At 47.5% G+C, this 20093-nt stretch overlaps 1 protein-coding gene across 1 annotated transcript in view; it reads left to right on the top strand.

Annotated features, from left to right (window-relative positions):
- LOC119950614 (tumor necrosis factor receptor superfamily member 3-like) overlaps nt 1-16615 on the top strand; it is a 60817-nt gene extending 44202 nt beyond the window's left edge. Inside the window, exons 6-10 of the mRNA XM_038773201.1 lie at nt 5316-5419; nt 8934-9038; nt 12707-12732; nt 13809-14037; nt 15606-16615. Of these exons, the coding sequence (XP_038629129.1) occupies nt 5316-5419; nt 8934-9038; nt 12707-12732; nt 13809-14037; nt 15606-15763 (622 nt within the window). The 3' untranslated portion in view covers nt 15764-16615. The remainder of the gene's footprint in view (nt 1-5315; nt 5420-8933; nt 9039-12706; nt 12733-13808; nt 14038-15605) is intronic.
- The last annotated feature ends 3478 nt before the right edge of the window (nt 16616-20093 follow it).

Raw genomic sequence — 20093 nt, 5'->3', positions numbered from 1 at the left:
TCTAATCTATCCTCGTAATTGAATTTCCTCATCCCCGCAAGTTCTCTGGAATATTTTCTGCTCCTCCGCCAGTGCCTTCACACCCTCCCTAAAGTATAGTGCCCAGAACTGGACACAATACCCCAGTTGAGAACAACCTAGTGTTTTTGTACAGATGTAACATAACTTCCTCGCTTTTGTACTCTGTGCTTCGATTAATAAACCCTCGGATTCAATATGCTTTATTCACCTCCCTCCCAATTAGTCTTCAATGATTTATGTACATGACCTTGTATATTTTATGTCAGATATCTATGCAGAGGTGGCACAAGTTTCTATATGTATATCAGGTTTTATTCACACTGCTTTGAAATGTCTGCTCCATACTGACCTAGTTTGCTGACTTTTCCCTGAGTTCTCATCCAAGCTTAACCAATCAAATGCAATGAACATCAATAGTAAACAGACCCACATCATCAAACACAGAACCATTGATCGCCACAGTATTCCCCAGATCCCTCTGCTCCTTCACCCCCCTTTAGCATTGTCCCCATTATTTGATGTCTCTCCACATTAATCCTCTCCAAAAGCTGCAGTCGGACGTTATTTGATGTCTCTCCACATTAATCCTCTCCAAAAGCTGCAGTCGGACGTTATTTCCCAATGTTGCCTCGTTCCTTCCCAATCTTGTTGGTCTGTTGGAGCAGCAGCTGGCTCTTACTGATTGGGGAAATGAAGGAAAGTCAGGGGTCGGTGGACAGACAATTGTGCGTCTTTTCACTTGGAGAGACCCAGAAGCTGCCTGGCCCAAGGAAGGGCCAGTGGAAACCAAGAGTGATAAGGGGGAAAGCATCAATTACAGCAAGAGCACAGTAGTTTGAAAATAAATTCAGCAGAAACTTTATAATTTGTACCAATACTGTGAGATTTGGTTTTTGTTCCTGAATGACATAACACTAATGAAGTTGCAGTCACTTCCGTTGCTCTCAGTCTGCAGTATGGAAGAAGATTTATCAGAAAGATAGTGACTTTGTGGTACAGAACTTGAGTATTTCTGATAAAAGGGACACATACTGTTGAAGCATTTTGTCTTGCACTTCTCAGAACCGATTCACAAGAATGCCAAATCTCAAAGGGAACAACAGATTATGAAATGAAAATGAAAATGAAAATCGCTTATTGTCACGAGTAGGCTTCAATGAAGTTACTGTGTAAAGCCCCTAGTCGTCACATTCCGGCGCCTGTCCGGGGAGGCTGGTACGGGAATCAAACCGAGCTGCTGGCCTGCCTTGGTCTGCTTTAAAAGCCAGCGATTTAGCCCAGTGAGCCAGCCCCTATAATGCTTATTGATTACAGTTTTAAAAAATAAATTTAGAGTACCCAATTCTTCTTTTTCCCCAATTAAGGGGCAATTTAGCGTGGCCAATCTACCTACCCTGCATATCTTTGGGTTGTGGGGGTGAGACCCATGCAGATGCGAGGAGAATGTGCAAACTTCTCACGGACAGTGACCCGGGGTCGATATTGAATCCGGGTCCTCAGCGCAATGTGACAGCAGTGCTAACCACTGCGTCACCCTGCTGCCCTTCTTTTTTTTTAACAGTTTACATACATTTGAATCAGCACTCTCTTATGCAGTATAAATTGTTGTTAGCTTTAAGATTTGGTTTTCTTGCCACTCTGTCCTGATGAGTGCAAGATGAAAAGCTTCGACCGCATGTCTCTTTTTTCAGTAATTATCAAAAAGCGTGAGACTAAATACAACTTTCATTTGACAAAGGGGAGGGAACTTTCCCCTCCGCATCAGGTTTGGTATTATTATGGCTACAATTCTGAACAGGTTTGTTCTTTTGCTTTACTCTTGCCACAGACAGGTTTAATTTCAAGCTCAAGTGACCTCAGAACAGGTTATACTTTTTAAACCAGATAATGTGCATCTCTTTCCAAACAAGCAAATCTTCATCCGGCTGTGTTTACATCAGGGTTTGATCGAATGTAAGGGCTGTACTGAGAGGGAAACCTGAAAGGGTGTTAGGAAGTCACTTTAGAAGAGAATTGGCCCGATACATAAAGAATTGTGCACCCAAACATTGATGCATCAGAAGCAGGCTATGCACAAAGTGAGGGCCTGTTTGAGAACTGGGTCACTTCTGTTGTCAGACCCTATCTCCCTCATCAACTCATTGCTGATATCTTTGCAGCTGATGGGCAGCAGAGAATGTACAGAGATCAAGAGAAGGGAGATAAGGCTAATGCTTTCCATTTGCAACCAGATTGCAACCTGTGGTTTACAGTGCAATGTGACATAATCTCAGGTGGAAATATATAGAAGAATAACCTAGACGAACTTGAATTCATAGGGGTAAGGGTCCAGTTGCTGGGGAGTGAAGTTGAGACAATATTCACAATGTTTTGACGAGAAAGTCTGTCGAAATCTCAAATGTCAACTGTATTCATCCCAAAAGCACTGTCAGAACCTTTCCAGCATTGGGGGGCTTTTTTGCAAAAGATTTCAAGCTTCTGCAGAATTTTCTGACTCAAGAACCGTCCAGGACAAATTCATTCTGAGGACATTCCAGAGGAGGTTCGAAAAAATGATCCCTGGAATGAAGAGCTTGTCGTATGAGGAACGGTTGAGGACTCTGGGTCTGTACTCGTTGGAGTTTAGAAGGATGAGGGGGGATCTTATTGAAACTTACAGGATACTGAGAGGCCTGGGTAGAGTGGGCGTGGAGCGGATGTTCCTACTTGGAGGGAAAACTAGAACCAGAGGACACCATCTCAGACTAAAGGGACGATCCTTTAAAACAGCGATGAGGAGGAATTTCTTCAGCCAGAGGGTGGTGATTCTGTGGAACTCTTTGCGGCAGAAGACTGTGGAGGCCAAATCACTGGGTATCTTTAAGACAGACATGACAGGTTCTTGATTAATAAGGGGATCAGGGGTTATGGGGAGAAGGCAGGAGAATGGGGATGAGAAAAATATCAGCCATGATTGAATGGCGGAGCAGACTCGATGGGCCGAGTGGCCTAATTCAGATCCTATGTCTTATGGTATCGCCTGCACCATCTTATTGCAGGTGCTGCAGTCAGCTGGGTACAATCTTCAGCCTACCTTTGCTCAAATGGCCATTTATTCACTGGTGATCTTGGGCAGTAGATACCATGGTACTTTCAGCAGTGGGAGAGGGTTGTGAGGCCAGCCCAGTCTGCATCCAACCACAGTCATCAGGAGCAACAAGCTGACCCACTCGCCCCTCACGGGTTGTACCAAATTCCCCTGGCAGTCCAGTTGCATTCAGCGAACCAAGTGAGGACTGGGGGCAGGCGGAGGCACTCTCAGTGTGTACAGTCCACCACCCTGCTGCCAGTTCAAATTAAGTCACGAGAGCCGATACCATTTTATTGTCAATTAATGAGAATGATTGGCTGGACTACCTGGACACCTCAAATCCCAAAATGGAAGCATGCAGGGTGGAGCTACTACCATATTGAATTAGGACAAACAAGAGAGGTCTTTAGTCCACAAGGCGCCAACAGGCCTTTGCGAAGGGCAAATACTGAGTTTAACACTTGCTAGATGTCCCTACTCTGCCATTTATTTTCGTGGAAAGCTGGATTCAGGGAAACCGACCCTCAGAGATCGCTGCAGTGCGACAAGGATGAGGAACCTTCCGCTGCGGAGTCAGGAGGGAGGGGTAGTGCTCCAACGCCAAATTAAACCTGGTTGCATCCACTGCTGGCTTCAAGACCCAGAACCCCCAATTTCCCTTCCCGGCTCCTGCAACTCCAGATGCCCTATACTCAATCCTGGGATTTCAGGCCTCTGACCCCTGACCCCGACTTGTGGACCATTTTTAACATGCACCATCTCATCCAGCCTGGAACCCCTAAGCTGAAGGGGACTGACAGCTAAGAGTAGTTTGATTTATTCCCCGCCATCTCCATTCTTTTGTTGATGGGGCAATAGTGCCCATTTGATCTTGTACAATGAGATCCAAGGCCCAATATCGAAGATGCGTCAGACCTCACCATTCTGCACAAAGGGCATTTCTCTTGTGCTTCCAACACACCTCCCCTCTGGCCCAGCACCCTGAAATCGGCACTCCCAATTTTCTTGGGCCTTTTGTTTTATTCTTTCAGGGGACATGGACGGTGCGGTGGCACAGTGGCATCACAGTGCCATGGATCCAAGTTCAATTCCAACCTTGGGTGACCGTGTGGAGTTTGTACGTTCTCCCCGGGTCTGCGTGGGTTTCCTCCGGGTGCTCCGGTTTCCTCCCACAGTCCAAAGATGTGCGGGTTAGGTGGATTGGCTATGCTAAATTGCCCGTAGTGTCCTAAAAAGATGTGCAGATTGGGTGGGGTTACGGGTATAGGGGAGTGAGCATAGGCAGGGTGCTCTTTCAGAGGGTCAGTGCAGACTCGATGGGCCGAATGGCCTCCTTCTGCACTGTAGGAATTCTACTGTAGGGGCCAGAATTTGTTGCCCATCCCTAAGCTCCCTTGAACTGAGTGGGCTTGACAGGCAGTTAATAGTCAACCGTATTATGCTGTAGGTCTGGCATCGCATGTAGACCAGACCAGGTAAGGACAGCAGATTTCCTTCCCTAAAGGGCCAGCTAAGTTTTAATGACAATCGAGGGGAGTTTCATGGTCACAGTGAGACTAGCTTTCAATTCCGGAGTTGTTGATTGAATTTAAATTCCACCAGCTGCGGTGGTGGGGTTTGAACCGCTGTCCTCGGAGCATGAGCCTGGTCAGCTGGGTTACTAGTCCAGCAATGTCACCATTATGCCACTAGCTCCCCTAAATTGATCACTCTATTAGCGCAAACTGCTCTCACGGGCAGAACGCAGAGCAGGGAGCTCCACACAAGGTTGGTGCACATAGCTTCAATTCCCCTTACCACATTGTTCAAAACACGCAGACATGGCAGGACTTGGGGCATGGTTAAAAGCAAATTACTGCGGATGCTGGAATCTGAAACGAAAGGGAAAATGCTGGAAAATCTCAGCAAGTCTGGCAGCATCTGTAGGGAGAGAAAATGTTTCGAGTCCGATGACTCTTTGTCAGAGCTTTGACATCGGACTCGAAATGTTAGCTCTTTCCTCTCCCTACAGATGCTGCCAGACTTGCTGAGATTTTCCAGCATTTTCCCTTTCGCTTGGGGCATGGTTTCCACCCGGAATTATTCCTAGGTCTCCATTACCTATATCTATTTAATTAATGTAGATGGTATCCATAGATGAGTTGATCACAAATTAATTTGATTGATAATAGACTCACTATTGTAACTGGGAAGAAAAGAACTGACTGATCAATCTATTTTCCAGTTGCTCGATGTTGGGGATGGCTCTTCACACAGAAGGTAACAGCACAGTGGACAACTATTGTGCCGATTCACTTATACTGCCGGCGGAACAACTGCAAAAGAAAAGTAGGTGTTAAACGCAATATTTACAATGGCAAAATAGTGCTTGAATTTCTAGTCCGCCTCAGTTAGGATTTCATTTTGATTTGCTGTCAGGGTTCATTCAGTAGGTTTCACAAAGAGCTTCAGAGGTTGGTAAGGATGAACAGTGTTTAATGATAACACATAACTATACACCTGTGGGGCAGCACGGTGGCGCAGTGGGTTAGCCCTGCAGCCTCACGGCGCTGAGGTCCCAGGTTCGATCCCGGCTCTGGGTCACTGTCCGTGTGGAGTTTGCACATTCTCCCCGTGTTTGCGTGGGTTTCGCCCCCACAACCCAAAGATGTGCAGGGTAGGTGGATTGGCCACGTTAAATTTCCCCTTAATTGGAAAAAATGAATTGGGTACTCTAAATTTATTTAAAAATAAACTATACGCCTGTGTACACAGTAATTAGGAGCTACCTCCTTGCTGACGTCTACACAGGTCTCTGCATCATCTCTCAGTGCCTCAGATCATTTGCCATCTGACCTTCACATCGCACCGTGGGTGCTGCTGTTCTCCAGTCTCGCATTTACCCAGATGAGACAACAAACCAAGGCACTGTCTGGTGGGTGTAAAATATCCCGTGGCATTTTGAAGAAGAACAGAGGGAGCTCACCCACTATCCTGGCTCGTATCTTTCTCTTAACCAATATCACGTGAATAGATTATCTGGTTATTATCACAATGCAGTTGTGGAATCTTGTCCACACACTTGCTGCTGAGACTCCGACATTGCAACAATGGTTCCATTGCAAAACGGTTCAATTGTCTGTAAACAGCTCTGGGATGTCCTGAGGTTGTGTAAGGTGCCATATAAATGCAATTCTCTCATTCTCTGCACCCAGGTTTAAGCCCAGTTTTAGGAAATTTGACACAAATGCGGTTGGTTCCGGAACATGCGCTCTGTGATTCACAAGGAAGAGCTGCCAACCTCCGCCAGGCTTCACTCTGAGATGCACCAAAATGCACCTTTCCAAATTGTTCAATCCATCACTTTAACAGGAAATTAAACCGACTGATTCCGAGATCCTCACGGTTTGTTCTACATCTGGGGAAACACGATGTTGACTTTTCAATTTTTTGTTAAAGTTGAAGCATTAAAATCCGAAAGGGCTCAAAAGATTGGGTTAAAATCCGAGATTAAAAAGAGAGACAGAAGTTGCATTTCTATAGTGCCTTTCATGTCCTCAGGTTATCCTAAAGCGCTTCACAGCCAATTTTGTTGCGCTGTGACGGAGGAAATACAGCAGCCAATTGGGCACAGCAAGCTCCCACAAACATATGGCCGGACAATGTGTTTTTTCATTGATGTTGGTTGAGGGGTAAACGACAGCAAGGACACCGGGATAACTCCCCTGATCATCCAAATTGCACCTCAAGATCTGTTACATCCATTTACGAGGCAGTCAGGGTCTCAGTTTAATACTTTGCCCAAAAGGCGGTGGAAGCGGGGGGCCATTGAATATTTTTAGGGCTGAGGTCGATAGATGTTTGTTAGGCAAGAGCAAGGGAATCGAAGGTAATCGAGGGTAGATGGGACTGTGGAACTTGAATCACAAACGGATCAACCACAATCTGATTGAATGGCGGAGCAGGCTCATGGGGCGCAAAGACTTCACCTCAGCCAGTGCAAGTTCGAAAAATGTCACAGAATTATTCAACTGTTTAAGAATATATTCACACTCCAGCGACACATTTGCACATTTGCACACATTAAGGATAAACAAATAACGAGGGAAAGAGTAGAGCCCATTAAGGACCAGAGGGGTAATTTGTGTGTGGAACCCCGGAGGATGTAAGTAGAGTTCTGAATGAATACTTTGTGTCAGTGTTCATTCGTGGGAGGGACAGTGTGGGTATAGAAATCAGAGAGAAGGACTGTGATAAAATTAAAGAGATTAACACAGACAGAGAGGAGGTCCTGAGTGGTCTGGCAAGTTTAAAAGTGGGCACATCTCCAGGGCCAGATGAAATGTATCAGGTTGTTTAGTGAGGCAAGGGAAGAAATAGCAGGGGAGCGTTGGCAATAATTTTTAATTCTTCTCTGGCCACAGGAGAGGTGCTGGAGGTCTGGAGGATAGCCAATGTGGTACCATTATTCAAGAAGGGAGGAAGGGATAAATCAGGAAACTACAGGCCCCTCAGTCTAACCTCAGTGGTGGGGGAACTATTGGGAGCAATTCTGAGAGACAGAACTAATCTGTATTTGGAGAGGCCGGGATTAATCAAGAACAGTCAGCATGGTTTTGTCAATGGGAGATCATGTCTGACCAACTTGATTAAATTTTTTGAAGAGATGACCAGGTGTGTAGATGGGGGAAACGTATTTGATGTAGTCTACTTGGACTTCAGCCAGGCTTTTGATAAGGTCCCAGATGGGAGACTGATAACAAAGGTAAGGGTCCATGGGATCCAAGGAAACTTAGCAAATTGGATCCAGAATTGGCTGAGTGGCAGCAGAGGGTGATGGGCGAGGTCTTTCTGACTGGACGCCAGTGCCCAGTGGGGTCCCACAGGGATCAGCGTTGGGGCCCTTGCTGTTTGTGCTTTATATAAATGATTCAGACATGAATGTAGGAGGGTTGATCGGTAAGTTCGCGGATGTTACGAAAATTGGTGGGGTGGTAAATAGTGAGGAAGATAGCTTTCGATTACAGGAGGATATAGACGGGATTGTCAGATTGGCTAATCAATGGCAAATGGATTCAATCCGGATAAGTGCGAGGTGATGCAGGACAAACAAAACAAGGGAATACATGATAAATGTAGGACCCTAGAGAGCACCGACGATCAGGGGGACCTTGGTGTGCATGTACACTGGTTCCTTAAGGTAGCAGAGCAGGTGGATACAGTGGTTAAGAAGGCATTTGGTATAGGTGTCTTTATTCGCCGAATCATAGAGTTCAACAGCAGAGGAGGTTATGCTGGAACTGTATAAAACGTTGGTTAGACCACAGGTGGAGTATTGTGAGCAGTTCCAGAATCCACATTATAGGAGGGATGTGATCGCACTGGATAGGGTGCAGAGGAGATTTACCAGGATGTTGCCCTGGCTGGAGAGTTTTAACTGTGAAGAGCGATTGGATAGACTGGGGTTGTTTTCCTTGGAGACTGAGGAGTGGGGGGTGGGGGGTGGGGGGGGGGGGTAGTGTAGACAGGAATAAACCTTTCCCCTTGGTGGAGGGATCACTGTTCATTTAAAGCAGAGATTTAAGTTAAGGGCAGGCGGTTTAGAGGGAATGTGAGGGAAAACCTTTTCACCCAGAGGGTGGTGGGAGTCTGGAACTCACTGCTTGAAAGGGTGGTAGTGGAGGCAGAGACCCTCGTAACATTTATGAAGTATTTAGATGTACAGTTGCGATGCCAAGGCAGACAGGCTATGGGCCAAGTGTTGGGAATGGGATTAGAATAGTTAGGTGGTTGTTTTTGACCAACTCCGACGTGATGGGCATTTTCTGTGACTTCTCTGACTCCAAAATCTGATTTATTTCAGGAAGATCTTTGATTTCAGTTATGCTGTGGATAGTCGTTCCCTTGTTCCTTCTTTGCATCATCGCAATAGTGAGATCATCATTGTGCAGGATACCTAACAAGCAAGGTAAGGGTAAAGACTAATTGACTAACAATGCTTGTTACAAGCTCTGGTTAGAATTTTAAGCTTCAGCCCATAAGGTAGAGAGGGGATGGGGGTAGCAGCTTCTCGTGATCAGAAATACAACACAGCATTTAGGTAAAAGGTTATAATGGTCCGCAATCTCTGACTCCCCAGCGTCAGGTTTGGGGGGGGGTACTTCAAAGATGCCCTGGGGAATCCCTCAGAGGTTCCCAGGTAAGGGTTGAGCTGGCAATTGCCCAGAAGTGCAAACATGCTCGGGACAGCTACCCCGCACCAGGAACCATCCAAAAATGCGATATAAACTACAAACAACTACAGCCATGTTACTTGAGTGAATGGTGTGATGTTAAGCGCTTGTTATTATGTTTCCCAAATGCTGGAATGTGATTTCATATCAAGAGCTCTTTAGTGTAAAAACCTTGGTTTTGATTTTTAAAAAACGTGTAAATGGCATTCAGTTACTCACTTAGAATATACAGCAGGCCATTTGGCCCATCCAGTCCGTTTTGGTATTTATGCTCCTCCCATCTTTCCTCAATTTCTTAGTATAGCCCTCCGATCCCATCTCCCTCCAATGCTTGTCCGGCCTCCCCTCAAATACATCTATATGTCCACTCCAGTTGTACCCTGTGGCAATGAATTCCACATTCTCACCCCTCTCAAGGACAGGAGGTTAACATTGTAACTGTTGAGTTGCTGGCAGCTTCCACGGACAAGAACCAAATATCCAAACCACTTCAGGGCCAGGCGCCTGGCTCAGTAGGGGCTGGTTTAGCTCACTCAGCTAAATCGCTGGCTTTTAAAGCAGACCAAGCAGGCCAACAGCACGGTTCGATTCCCGTACCAGCCTCCCCGGACAGGCGCCGGAATGTGGCGACTAGGGGCTTTTCACAGTAACTTCATTGAAGCCTACTCGTGACAATAAGCGATTTTTCATTTCATTTCAATCAGCACCCCACCCACCACATTCTTCATCCGCTCCCTCCATCACCGAAGCTGAGTAACAGCCGTGTGTACCATCCACAAGATGCACTGCAGCAACTCCCCAAGCCTCCTTCGGCAGAACCTTCCGAATAATAATAATAATAACCTTTTATTGTCACAAGTATAGAGTTACTGTGAAAAGCCCCTAGTCGCCACATTCCGGCGCCTGTTCGGGGAAGCTGGTACGGGAATTGAACCCGTGCTGCTGGCCTTGTTCTGCATCACAAACCAGCTGTCTAGCCCACTGAGCTAAACCAGCCCTATTCTGTGACCTCCACCCAGACGGATAGGGCAGCAGAGTTCCCCTCCACCCAGACAGATAGGGCAGCAGAGTTCCCCTCCACCCAGACAGATAGGGCAGCAGAGTTCCCCTCCACCCAGGCGGATAGGGCAGCAGAGTTCCCCTCCACCCAGACGGATAGGGCAGCAGGGTTCCCCTCCACCCAGACAGATAGGGCAGCAGGGTTCCCCTCCACCCAGACGGATAGGGCAGCAGGGTTCCCCTCCACCCAGACGGATAGGGCAGCAGGGTTCCCCTCCACCCAGACGGATAGGGCAGCAGAGTTCCCCTCCACCCAGACGGATAGGGCAGCAGAGTTCCCCTCCACCCAGACGGATAGGGCAGCAGAGTTCCCCTCCACCCAGACGGATAGGGCAGCAGAGTTCCCCTCCACCCAGACGGATAGGGCAGCAGAGTTCCCCTCCACCCAGACGGATAGGGCAGCAGAGTTCCCCTCCACCCAGACGGATAGGGCAGCAGAGTTCCCCTCCACCCAGACGGATAGGGCAGCAGGGTTCCCCTCCACCCAGACGGATAGGGCAGCAGGGTTCCCCTCCACCCAGACGGATAGGGCAGCAGAGTTCCCCTCCACCCAGACAGATAGGGCAGCAGAGTTCCCCTCCACCCAGACGGATAGGGCAGCAGAGTTCCCCTCCACCCAGACGGATAGGGCAGCAGAGTTCCCCTCCACCCAGACGGATAGGGCAGCAGGGTTCCCCTCCACCCAGACAGATAGGGCAGCAGGGTTCCCCTCCACCCAGACGGATAGGGCAGCAGGGTTCCCCTCCACCCAGACGGATAGGGCAGCAGGGTTCCCCTCCACCCAGACGGATAGGGCAGCAGGGTTCCCCTCCACCCAGACGGATAGGGCAGCAGAGTTCCCCTCCACCCAGACGGATAGGGCAGCAGGGTTCCCCTCCACCCAGACGGATAGGGCAGCAGGGTTCCCCTCCACCCAGACGGATAGGGCAGCAGAGTTCCCCTCCACCCAGGCGGATAGGGCAGCAGGGTTCCCCTCCACCCAGACGGATAGGGCAGCAGGGTTCCCCTCCACCCAGACGGATAGGGCAGCAGAGTTCCCCTCCACCCAGACAGATAGGGCAGCAGGGTTCCCCTCCACCCAGACGGATAGGGCAGCAGAGTTCCCCTCCACCCAGACGGATAGGGCAGCAGAGTTCCCCTCCACCCAGACGGATAGGGCAGCAGAGTTCCCCTCCACCCAGACGGATAGGGCAGCAGGGTTCCCCTCCACCCAGACGGATAGGGCAGCAGAGTTCCCCTCCACCCAGACGGATAGGGCAGCAGAGTTCCCCTCCACCCAGACGGATAGGGCAGCAGGGTTCCCCTCCACCCAGACGGATAGGGCAGCAGAGTTCCCCTCCACCCAGACGGATAGGGCAGCAGAGTTCCCCTCAAAGCTGTCGGGCACCATCCTGAACTGGAACAATATCGCTGTTCCTAAACCTTGGAACCCCCTCCCTAGCAGCAGTGTGGGTGTACCTACCCTACATGGACTGCAGCGGTGCAAGGCGATGGCTCACCACCATCTTCTCAAGAGGCAATTAGGGATGGGCAATAAACGCCGGCCTAGCCAGCGACACTGACATTCCATAAATACATTTGAAAAACTCCTATTTAAAATCATAAATTTGCGAAATGATGGATTCTGAAATTAATAATTCACGTGCGATAGAGTTGAATTCTTGAACCGAACATTGTGAACAAATGTACTTGACTAAACTTATCTTCCATCCCCATAACTTAGTCAAAAAGTGAAGCAGTCTTTTCTCTATTTTTGTATTTCAAAGGTGCCTTAAGACAGCTTTGTCACAATCAGAAATACAGGGTGACAACTTCAGCCAAGAGGGGAAAGCGGCCGGGGATTGGGGGTGGGGGGGGGGGGGGGGGGGGGGGGGGGGGGGGGTGAAATCACTTAGGGATGGGGTGGGGGGGGGGAGTGACAGTAAAGACAAACAAAATGCTTCTTGACCCATCAGAAGCTGGCCTCCAATTTCACTCTGGCCCAATTGCCAAAAAATGGAATTACTGGGAACTGCAACCCTGGACGTCAATGTTTGTGTCCCATTGGGGCGACCGCAAAGATCAGCAAGCTAGTGATCGGAAAGCTCAATTGGATTTTTCTAACAGTTTTAAGTTGACAGTAAAATGGCCCCTTTAATCAGTGTTGCCGACAGTTTTTGTACATTGGTGAATTTAGTGCAGTGGATGGTGCAGATCCTTTTAACTGTGAAGTCTGATGTAATGAAGTCTTGAAATGTTTGGAAACATTGCAACAGGACAGTTTGTTACATTGAAATTCCAAGGTGATCGCTGCCTCTTTAATCTGATTCTGTCTGTTGTCTCTGTGTGTGTGTGTGTCATTTAGGGATTGGAATGCTGGTGAAACTGAAGGTAAATGTGTTTCGCAAATTAATCCAGTGCCTTGTTCTTGGAATCACAGGTTTATTTATTGATTGTTCATTGATCAAAGATTAATTGGGGTTCTAATTCTTAAAAAATTCCCAATTAAGGGGCAATTTAGCGTGGCCAATCCACCTATCCTGCACATCTTTTGGGTTGTGGGGGGCGAAACCCACGCAGACATGGGGAGAATGTGCAAACTCCACACAGGCAGTGACCCAGAGCCGGGATTCGAACCCGGGTCCTCAGCACCGTAGGCAACAATGCTAACCTCACATGACCACTGTCTTGAGACCGCATGGTGTGCCTGTACCGCCACCTGCTGGTTGGAGGTCGCACCACCTGCCATCTATGATCTTGCTTCCACTGCGCAATGGTGTTGGAATGGCAATGATGAAGTTTATTATAACACTAAACTAAATTAAGGAGGAGATAGGTTTTTAATAACTGACAGGGTGAAGGGTTATGGGGAGTGGGCAGGAAGTTGAAGATGACAGAGATGAGATCAGCCATGATGGTATTGAATGGCAGAACAGGCTCGAGGGGCTGAATTGCCTACTCCTAGTTCTTATGGACTGACTACTCTCAGCTTGACGTTATACTGTAAGACAGCAATGCAAGGCTAGGAGAGACCACCACTTTGAGAGGGTCTACATCTGCAATGTCTGTGAAACCTCATCCTTCAACTCCCTCCGAGTCACTCATCATCCTGACTTGGAATATATCACCGTTCCTTCACTGTCACTGGACCTAAATCCTGGCACTCCCTCCCTAACTTCGCTGTGGGTCTACCAACCACACATGGACCGCAGCAGCTCAAGAAGGTAGCTCCCACCAAGGGCAGTTAGGGATGGGCAATAAATGCTGGCCCAGCCAGCGAGGCCCACATCACAAGAACAAATATTCTAAAAAGCTTCAAACCGCAATCTAACTGGTAGGCTGAAAACGCTGAAACAACATTATATGCGGAAGAATTAAAAAGTCAAACAATGTTTTTTTTATAAAATGCACTTAATTAAATACTTTTCTGTAAAATAAATTCAATGTTCCTTTTTTTAAAAACACAGTTTATTTGCATCTGCGGCATCAAAAGTGATCTTTATAAAGGTCGGGACAATGACCCAGAAATCAGTGCAATGATGGTGCCAGAGATTGGGGAGCCCTGTGCGGATGACTTTAGCTCTGAATCAAAACATTTGGCAGTAATGATGCCGCTGATAAACAACAAAAAGACTGAAGTACCTACTTTGGAAAACAAATCTGAAATTCTAGACAATGAGACTGTGGCAGCTGTTGGTGAGTATACCGTTTTTTGTTCATCCCATTTTTCTTTCTATCCTGCTAGTACAGCTGAGTTGGGAGCAAAAGAGAGGCTTTACTGAGACGTTAATCACGTGTCCTGCCGCTCCTTGATGTCCACCGTGGTTCAGAGAGTATCATTCTTGCCTCTGAACCTGAAGGTTTTGGTTTAAACCTTACCCAGAGATTCGGTCACAGAAGTCGATACTGGCGCTGTACTGAGAAAATGCTTCAAGGTCGGGGGGCGCGATCTTTCGAACGGAATGTTAAACCGAGGCCTCACCTCTCCTCCATACATTCCCTGCAGGACTATTTCGAGGAAGGGCAGAAGACCCTTCCTCGAGTATCATCGGGTCCGGGAGGCCAATATTTATTTACCAATCAAAACAGATTAGAAGTGGCCTTGTCATTACAACATTTCTGTGGGAACTTGCTATGCATAAATTGGTTGCCACATTTCTGACATTAAAATGTAGAGCAAAGTGTGCAGGGGACACCAAAGGTATGCAGAGGGATATAGATATTTAGTGAGTGGGTAAGGGTCTGGCAGATGGAGTACAATGTTGGTAAATGTGAGGTTATCCATTTGGTAGGAATAACAGTAAAATGGATTATTATTTAAATGGTAAATTGCAGCATGCTGCTGTGCAGAGGGACCTGGGTGTCCTTGTGTATGAATCGCAAAAAGTTGGTTTGCAGGTGCAGCAGGTAATTAAGAAGGTAAATGGAATGTTGTCCCTCATTGCTAGAGGGATGGAGTTTAAAAACAGAAAGGTTATGTTGCAGCTGTATAGGGTGTTGGTGAGGCCACATCTGGAGTACTGTGTAACGTTTTGGTCTCCTTACTTGAGAAAGGATGAACTAGCACTGGAGGGAGTGCAGAGGAGATTCACAGTTGATTCCGGAGTTGAGAGGATTGGCTTACGAGGAGAGACTGAGTAGATTGGGACTGTACTCATTGCAATTTAGAAGAATGAGGGGGGGGGGATCTTATGGAAACATATAACGTTTTGAAGGGAATACATAAGATAGAAGCAGGGAGGTTGTTTCCACTGATGGATAAAGCTAGAAAGCTAGTCTCAAAATAAGGGGGAGCAGATTTAGGACTGAGTTGAGGAGGAACGTCCTCACCCAAAGGGTTGTGAATCTGTGGAATTCCCTGCCCAGTGAGGCTGCCTTGTTGAATGTTTTAGATTTTTGAACAGTAAAGGAATTAAGGGTTATGGTGAGCGGGTTGATAAGTGGATCACAAAAAGATCAGCCATGATCTCATTGTATGGCGGAGCACGCTCGAGGGGCCAGATGGCCGACTCCTGCTCCTTGTTCTTAACAGTAACTACAATTCAGAAGTACATTGCTGGCTGTGAGAAAGATGCTATATAAATGCAAGGTTTCCTTTCGACACGTCGCACCCCTGTTGATGATGTTTATATAAGGGAGGAATATAATAATAATGTTCTGCTGCAGATTTAAGTGTATTTTACAACTCCGTAATCTAAATGTTGAAGTGACTCTTTTTGCTGTTACAGACAGTGGGCCCAACATTAATTTGTCTCTGTTCTTAGTTCACTCCAAAGACAATGCCGAGGACAACATTCCATTTCCAGTGCAAGAAAATGGGAGAAACTCAAGTACCTATTATCCCATCGAGGAGCAGAGTCAAAAGCAATATAGCCAGTCGATAATGATCGAGACCAAAGACGGGACACAGTCAAGCCTATAGATAGCAATAAATATTGACTGCATTGCATTTCTGGCTAAATTCAGCTTCCTGCTGAATAAACTGTCAATACAATCTAATCGTCAATGGGAGACAGCTTAGAGGTGAACCTTTCCATTGAGTTTTGACCTGCTTGATGTCTTTATCATTAGAAATCCATTCAGGATCAAGCTAGGAGACGTGTCTGAGGGCTGTTCAAAAACGGTAGCTCTTTTCTTTGGAATTTGATTGCAGGAAAACAACTAAATCAATGAGGGTATTCGCCTCACACATGCCGGAATCTTTTAACTTGCCAGGGATCTTTACTTATTCATCAGGTCAATCATCCACTCAAAATGTGGTCCAACGGCATGATCGGTGATGGAGAGCACCTTTCACTGTGGGCTTATATACTGAACCGCACTTGGAAATAAAGCTCTAAGGATTTGCCCGTTTCAAGTTCTATTAACAAAGAAATCTGTTAGACATCTTGGAGATTAGCAGTGAGAAATCTTCTATTAAACAATTAGAAAATTCCTTTTCATCTGCAACAGGGTTTATGAAATGACACGCATACACTCATCAATGAAACCTCACGAGCACGAGCAGCTCATTGGCAGAGTTTTTGTGTTGACTGATCTTGGTTTCCTTGCCTCCGGTCTCTCCACGTCCCTGCATCTCCCAACCACCGCTACATTGCCAGAGATTCTCCCAACCACCGCTACATTGTCAGAGATTCTACCCTTTCAACAAAACATTAAAGTGAGAATTTTTCAACTGGTAGTTCAGGTCATTGCGAAAGATCCCTTTGTTAAGAGGAATGAGACATTGTCCTGGCATCATCAGCACACAGTCTAAGCCAATACGTCCAAAGTGGTTCTGAGGGAGTGCTCCATTGTCGGAGGTGCCTCTTTTAGATGAGGCTTTGAACCGAGGCCTTGCCTGCCCCAAGTAGGAGAAGGGGAGTTATACCCAGCGGCCTAGTCCCTAGTTATCCGTCGACCATCGTCTTCAAATCAGATGGAATCATAGAAACTTGGGCGGCACGGTGGCACAGTGGTTAGCACTGCTGTCTCACGCCGCCAAGGACCCGGGTTCGATCCCGGCCCCGGGTCACTGTCTGTGTGGAGTTTGCACATTCTCCCGTATCTACGTTGGTCTCACCCCTACAACCCAAAAAGATGCGAGGGGAAGGTGAATTGACCACGTTAAATTTTCCCTTAATTGGAAAAGTAAATTAATTGGGGACTCTAAATTTACAAAAAAAAAGAATCACAGAAGGAGGCTAGTCGGCCCATCGACCCTCTGAAAGAACACCATACCTTGGCCCACTCTCCCATAAACCTAACTTTTGAGCACTAAGGGACAATTTAGCATGGCCAGTCCACCTAACCTGCACATCTTTGGACTGTGGGAGGAAACCGGAGCACCCGGAGGAAACCCACACAGACACAGAGAGAAAGGGCAAACTCCACACAGTCACCCAAGGCCGGGATCGAAGCCGGGTCCCTGGCGCTGTGAGGCAGCAGTGCTAACCACTGTGCCACCCCTGGTCAGATCACCTGGCCGTCAGCATATCGCTGCTGGGACATTAAATTACAATTGGTTATTTAATTTGTTTGTGGTTTGTAGAACCCGGTGAACAGATGGTCCATTATCTTTGCAACAGTATCTGCTGTTCCAAATAAATCACTGTAGCCGCAGCCTCCTCAGGCTCAAGAGGCACCATGAGAAGCTATGTAAATACAGATTTTCTCCTCAAACCTATTTGTGCATTGCTTATGTATATTAGTAGTGAATTTTTCACAGTAGTGGATTGTCAGAGATGTAAATACTGAAGATAGAAAAGTGGGCTTCGGGGCAATGTTTAATGGGTGACCCTTGCACAAACTCCCGGGAACTTTGTCCTTAAGTTTTGTGCTGTTTCAAATGTGTTTGAATCCGGCCACTCTCCCCACTGCTGTTTGCATTGGCTATAGAACCGTTGGCAATGGCACGGAGAGCATCGAGGGTCTGGCAGGGGATAGTTCGGGAGGGGGGGGGGGTGGTGGAGCACAGGGTCTCGCTTCATGCAGACGATTTACTTTCATACATATCGGACCCACTGGGGGGGGAATTGGAGGGATTATGGGGATTTTAGAGGAATTTGTTCGGTTTTCGGGGTTATGAATTGAATATGGGTAAGAGTGAGGTCTTTGCGATTCAGGCAAGGGAGCAGGAGAAGGGATTGGGGGGGGGGTTGCCGTTCAAGGTGGTGGGAGGGAGCTTTCGATATTGGGGTATCCAGGTGGCACGGGGGTGGGAGCAGCTGCATAAACTGAATTTGGGTCGGCTGGTGGAATAGATGAAGGGGGACTTTGGGAGATGGGATGCGCTCCCGTTGTCATTGGCGGGGTGGGTACAGACAGTGAAAATGACGGTCCTCCCGAGGTTTTTGTTTGTTTTTCAGAGCATTCCAGTTTTTATCCCCGAGGTGTTTTAAAAAAAAAGTGAATGCAGAGATCTCGGGATTTGTGTGGGCGGGTAAAACCCCGAGGGTGAAGAAGGTGCTGCTGGAGCGGGGGTATGCTGGCTCTTCCAAACTGTATCAATTACTATTGGGCGGCAAATATGGCGATGGTCAGGAAGTGGGTAGTGGGGGAGGGGTCGGTGGTGGCAGTGGGTAGGGATCGAGAGATTTGGGGATCTCTTTACTAGTGAGGGTTTCCCGAGCTTGGAGGAGGAGTTTGAGTTGCCAGGGGGGAAATGGGTTCCGGTATCTGCAGGTGAGGGGTTTTGTGCGGAGGCAGGTTTCGACCTTCCCGCACCTGCCGCACCAGGGGCTACAGGAAACAGGAGTGGGAGAGGGGAAGGTTTCAGAGATCTACAAGTAACCGATGGAGTGGGAGGGAGGCCCAATAGGGGAGGTGAAGAGAAAGTGGGAAGAAGAGCTGGGTGTGGAGTTGGAGGCTGTATTATGGGAGGAGGTCCTGAGACGAGTCGATGCATCGCTGTGTGCCAGGCTCAGCCTGATACAGTTTAAGGTGGTCCACAGGGAACACTGTGGCCTGGATGAGCGGTTCTTTGAGGGGGTGGAGGATTGGTGTGAACCATGTCCATATGTTTTGGGCTTGCCCAAGACTGAGGGGATTCTGGCAAGGGTTTGCTGATGTCATGTCAGAAGTATTAAAGCTGAGGGTGGTGCCGAGTCAGAGGTGGCGATCTTTGGTGTGTTGTAAGATCTGGGAGCCCAGGGGGTGAGAGCGATCGATGTCCTGGCCTTTGTCTCCCTGGTGGCCCAGAGACGGATCTTACTAGGATGGAGGGATTGGGAGCCCCCCCAAAGTCAGTGGTTTGGGTGAGCGACATGGCTGGGTTTCTCAGACTCCATTAAATTAAATTTGCCTTGAGGGGTTTGCTCAGAGGTGGCAGCCGTTCATCGACTCCTTTAAGATAGATTAAGCTGTCGTGGGGAGGGGGGGGGGGGGGAAAGTAAGGTCAGGAAAACCAACGGAAGGGGGGCTGGGAAGGTGACACTGTCTGTGTCAGCCATGTTGGCTGGGGTTTGTTGGTTATATTGTTTTGCTCTTGTTGGAATCTGCTGTTTAACATTGTTAACATTTTAAAAATATTTTCCAAAAAAAATGTTTGGATCAGTTATTTTGACAACTGGGTCTTTGCTGTACAGAATGAACAAATTTTAAAAAAAATACTAACAGGTCAGCTGCATGTCTTTTTAAAAATACTGTTCATATAGAATAACGTATTTGGAAATATTACTTCTGCACATTAAATATAAATAAAATCAGTTGTATTATTCAGTTCCACACAATATTGACTGAAAATGAAGTAGGAATCCGATCCAACAGCTCAGACATTTACAGCACAGGCCCATCATATTCTAATCCCATTTTCCAGTGCCAAATACTTCTTAAATGTTGGGAGGGTTTCCGCCTCTCCCACCCTTTCAGGAAACGAGTTCCAGACTCCCACCACCCTCTGAGTAAACAGATCTTTCTTCAAATCCCCTCAAAACCTCCTCATCTTAAATCTAATACCCCAGGTTATTGACCCTTTTACCGAGGGGAAAAGTTTCTTCCTATCTATGTCCTTCATAATTTTGTGCACCTCAATCATGTTCCCCCCCCCCCCCCCCCCCCTCCCCCCCCCCCCCCCCCTCCCCCCCCCTCCCCCCCCCCCCCCCCCCCTCCCCCTCTAGAACCTAAGCATTGATTAGATAGGTGCTTGAAAGAAGAGAAATGGGAACCGATTGGGCACAGTGGATTTGGATGATTGATTATATGAAGGATCATCAATGGTGCCTGGTTAAACCCAATCAACCCATTTTGTAATTTCTACCTGTTACACTATCTTG

Source organism: Scyliorhinus canicula, chromosome 16 (genome assembly GCF_902713615.1).
Source record: "Scyliorhinus canicula chromosome 16, sScyCan1.1, whole genome shotgun sequence".
NCBI classification, from domain to species: Eukaryota; Metazoa; Chordata; class Chondrichthyes; order Carcharhiniformes; family Scyliorhinidae; genus Scyliorhinus; species Scyliorhinus canicula.
This window is presented reverse-complemented; position numbering and strand designations above follow the sequence as displayed.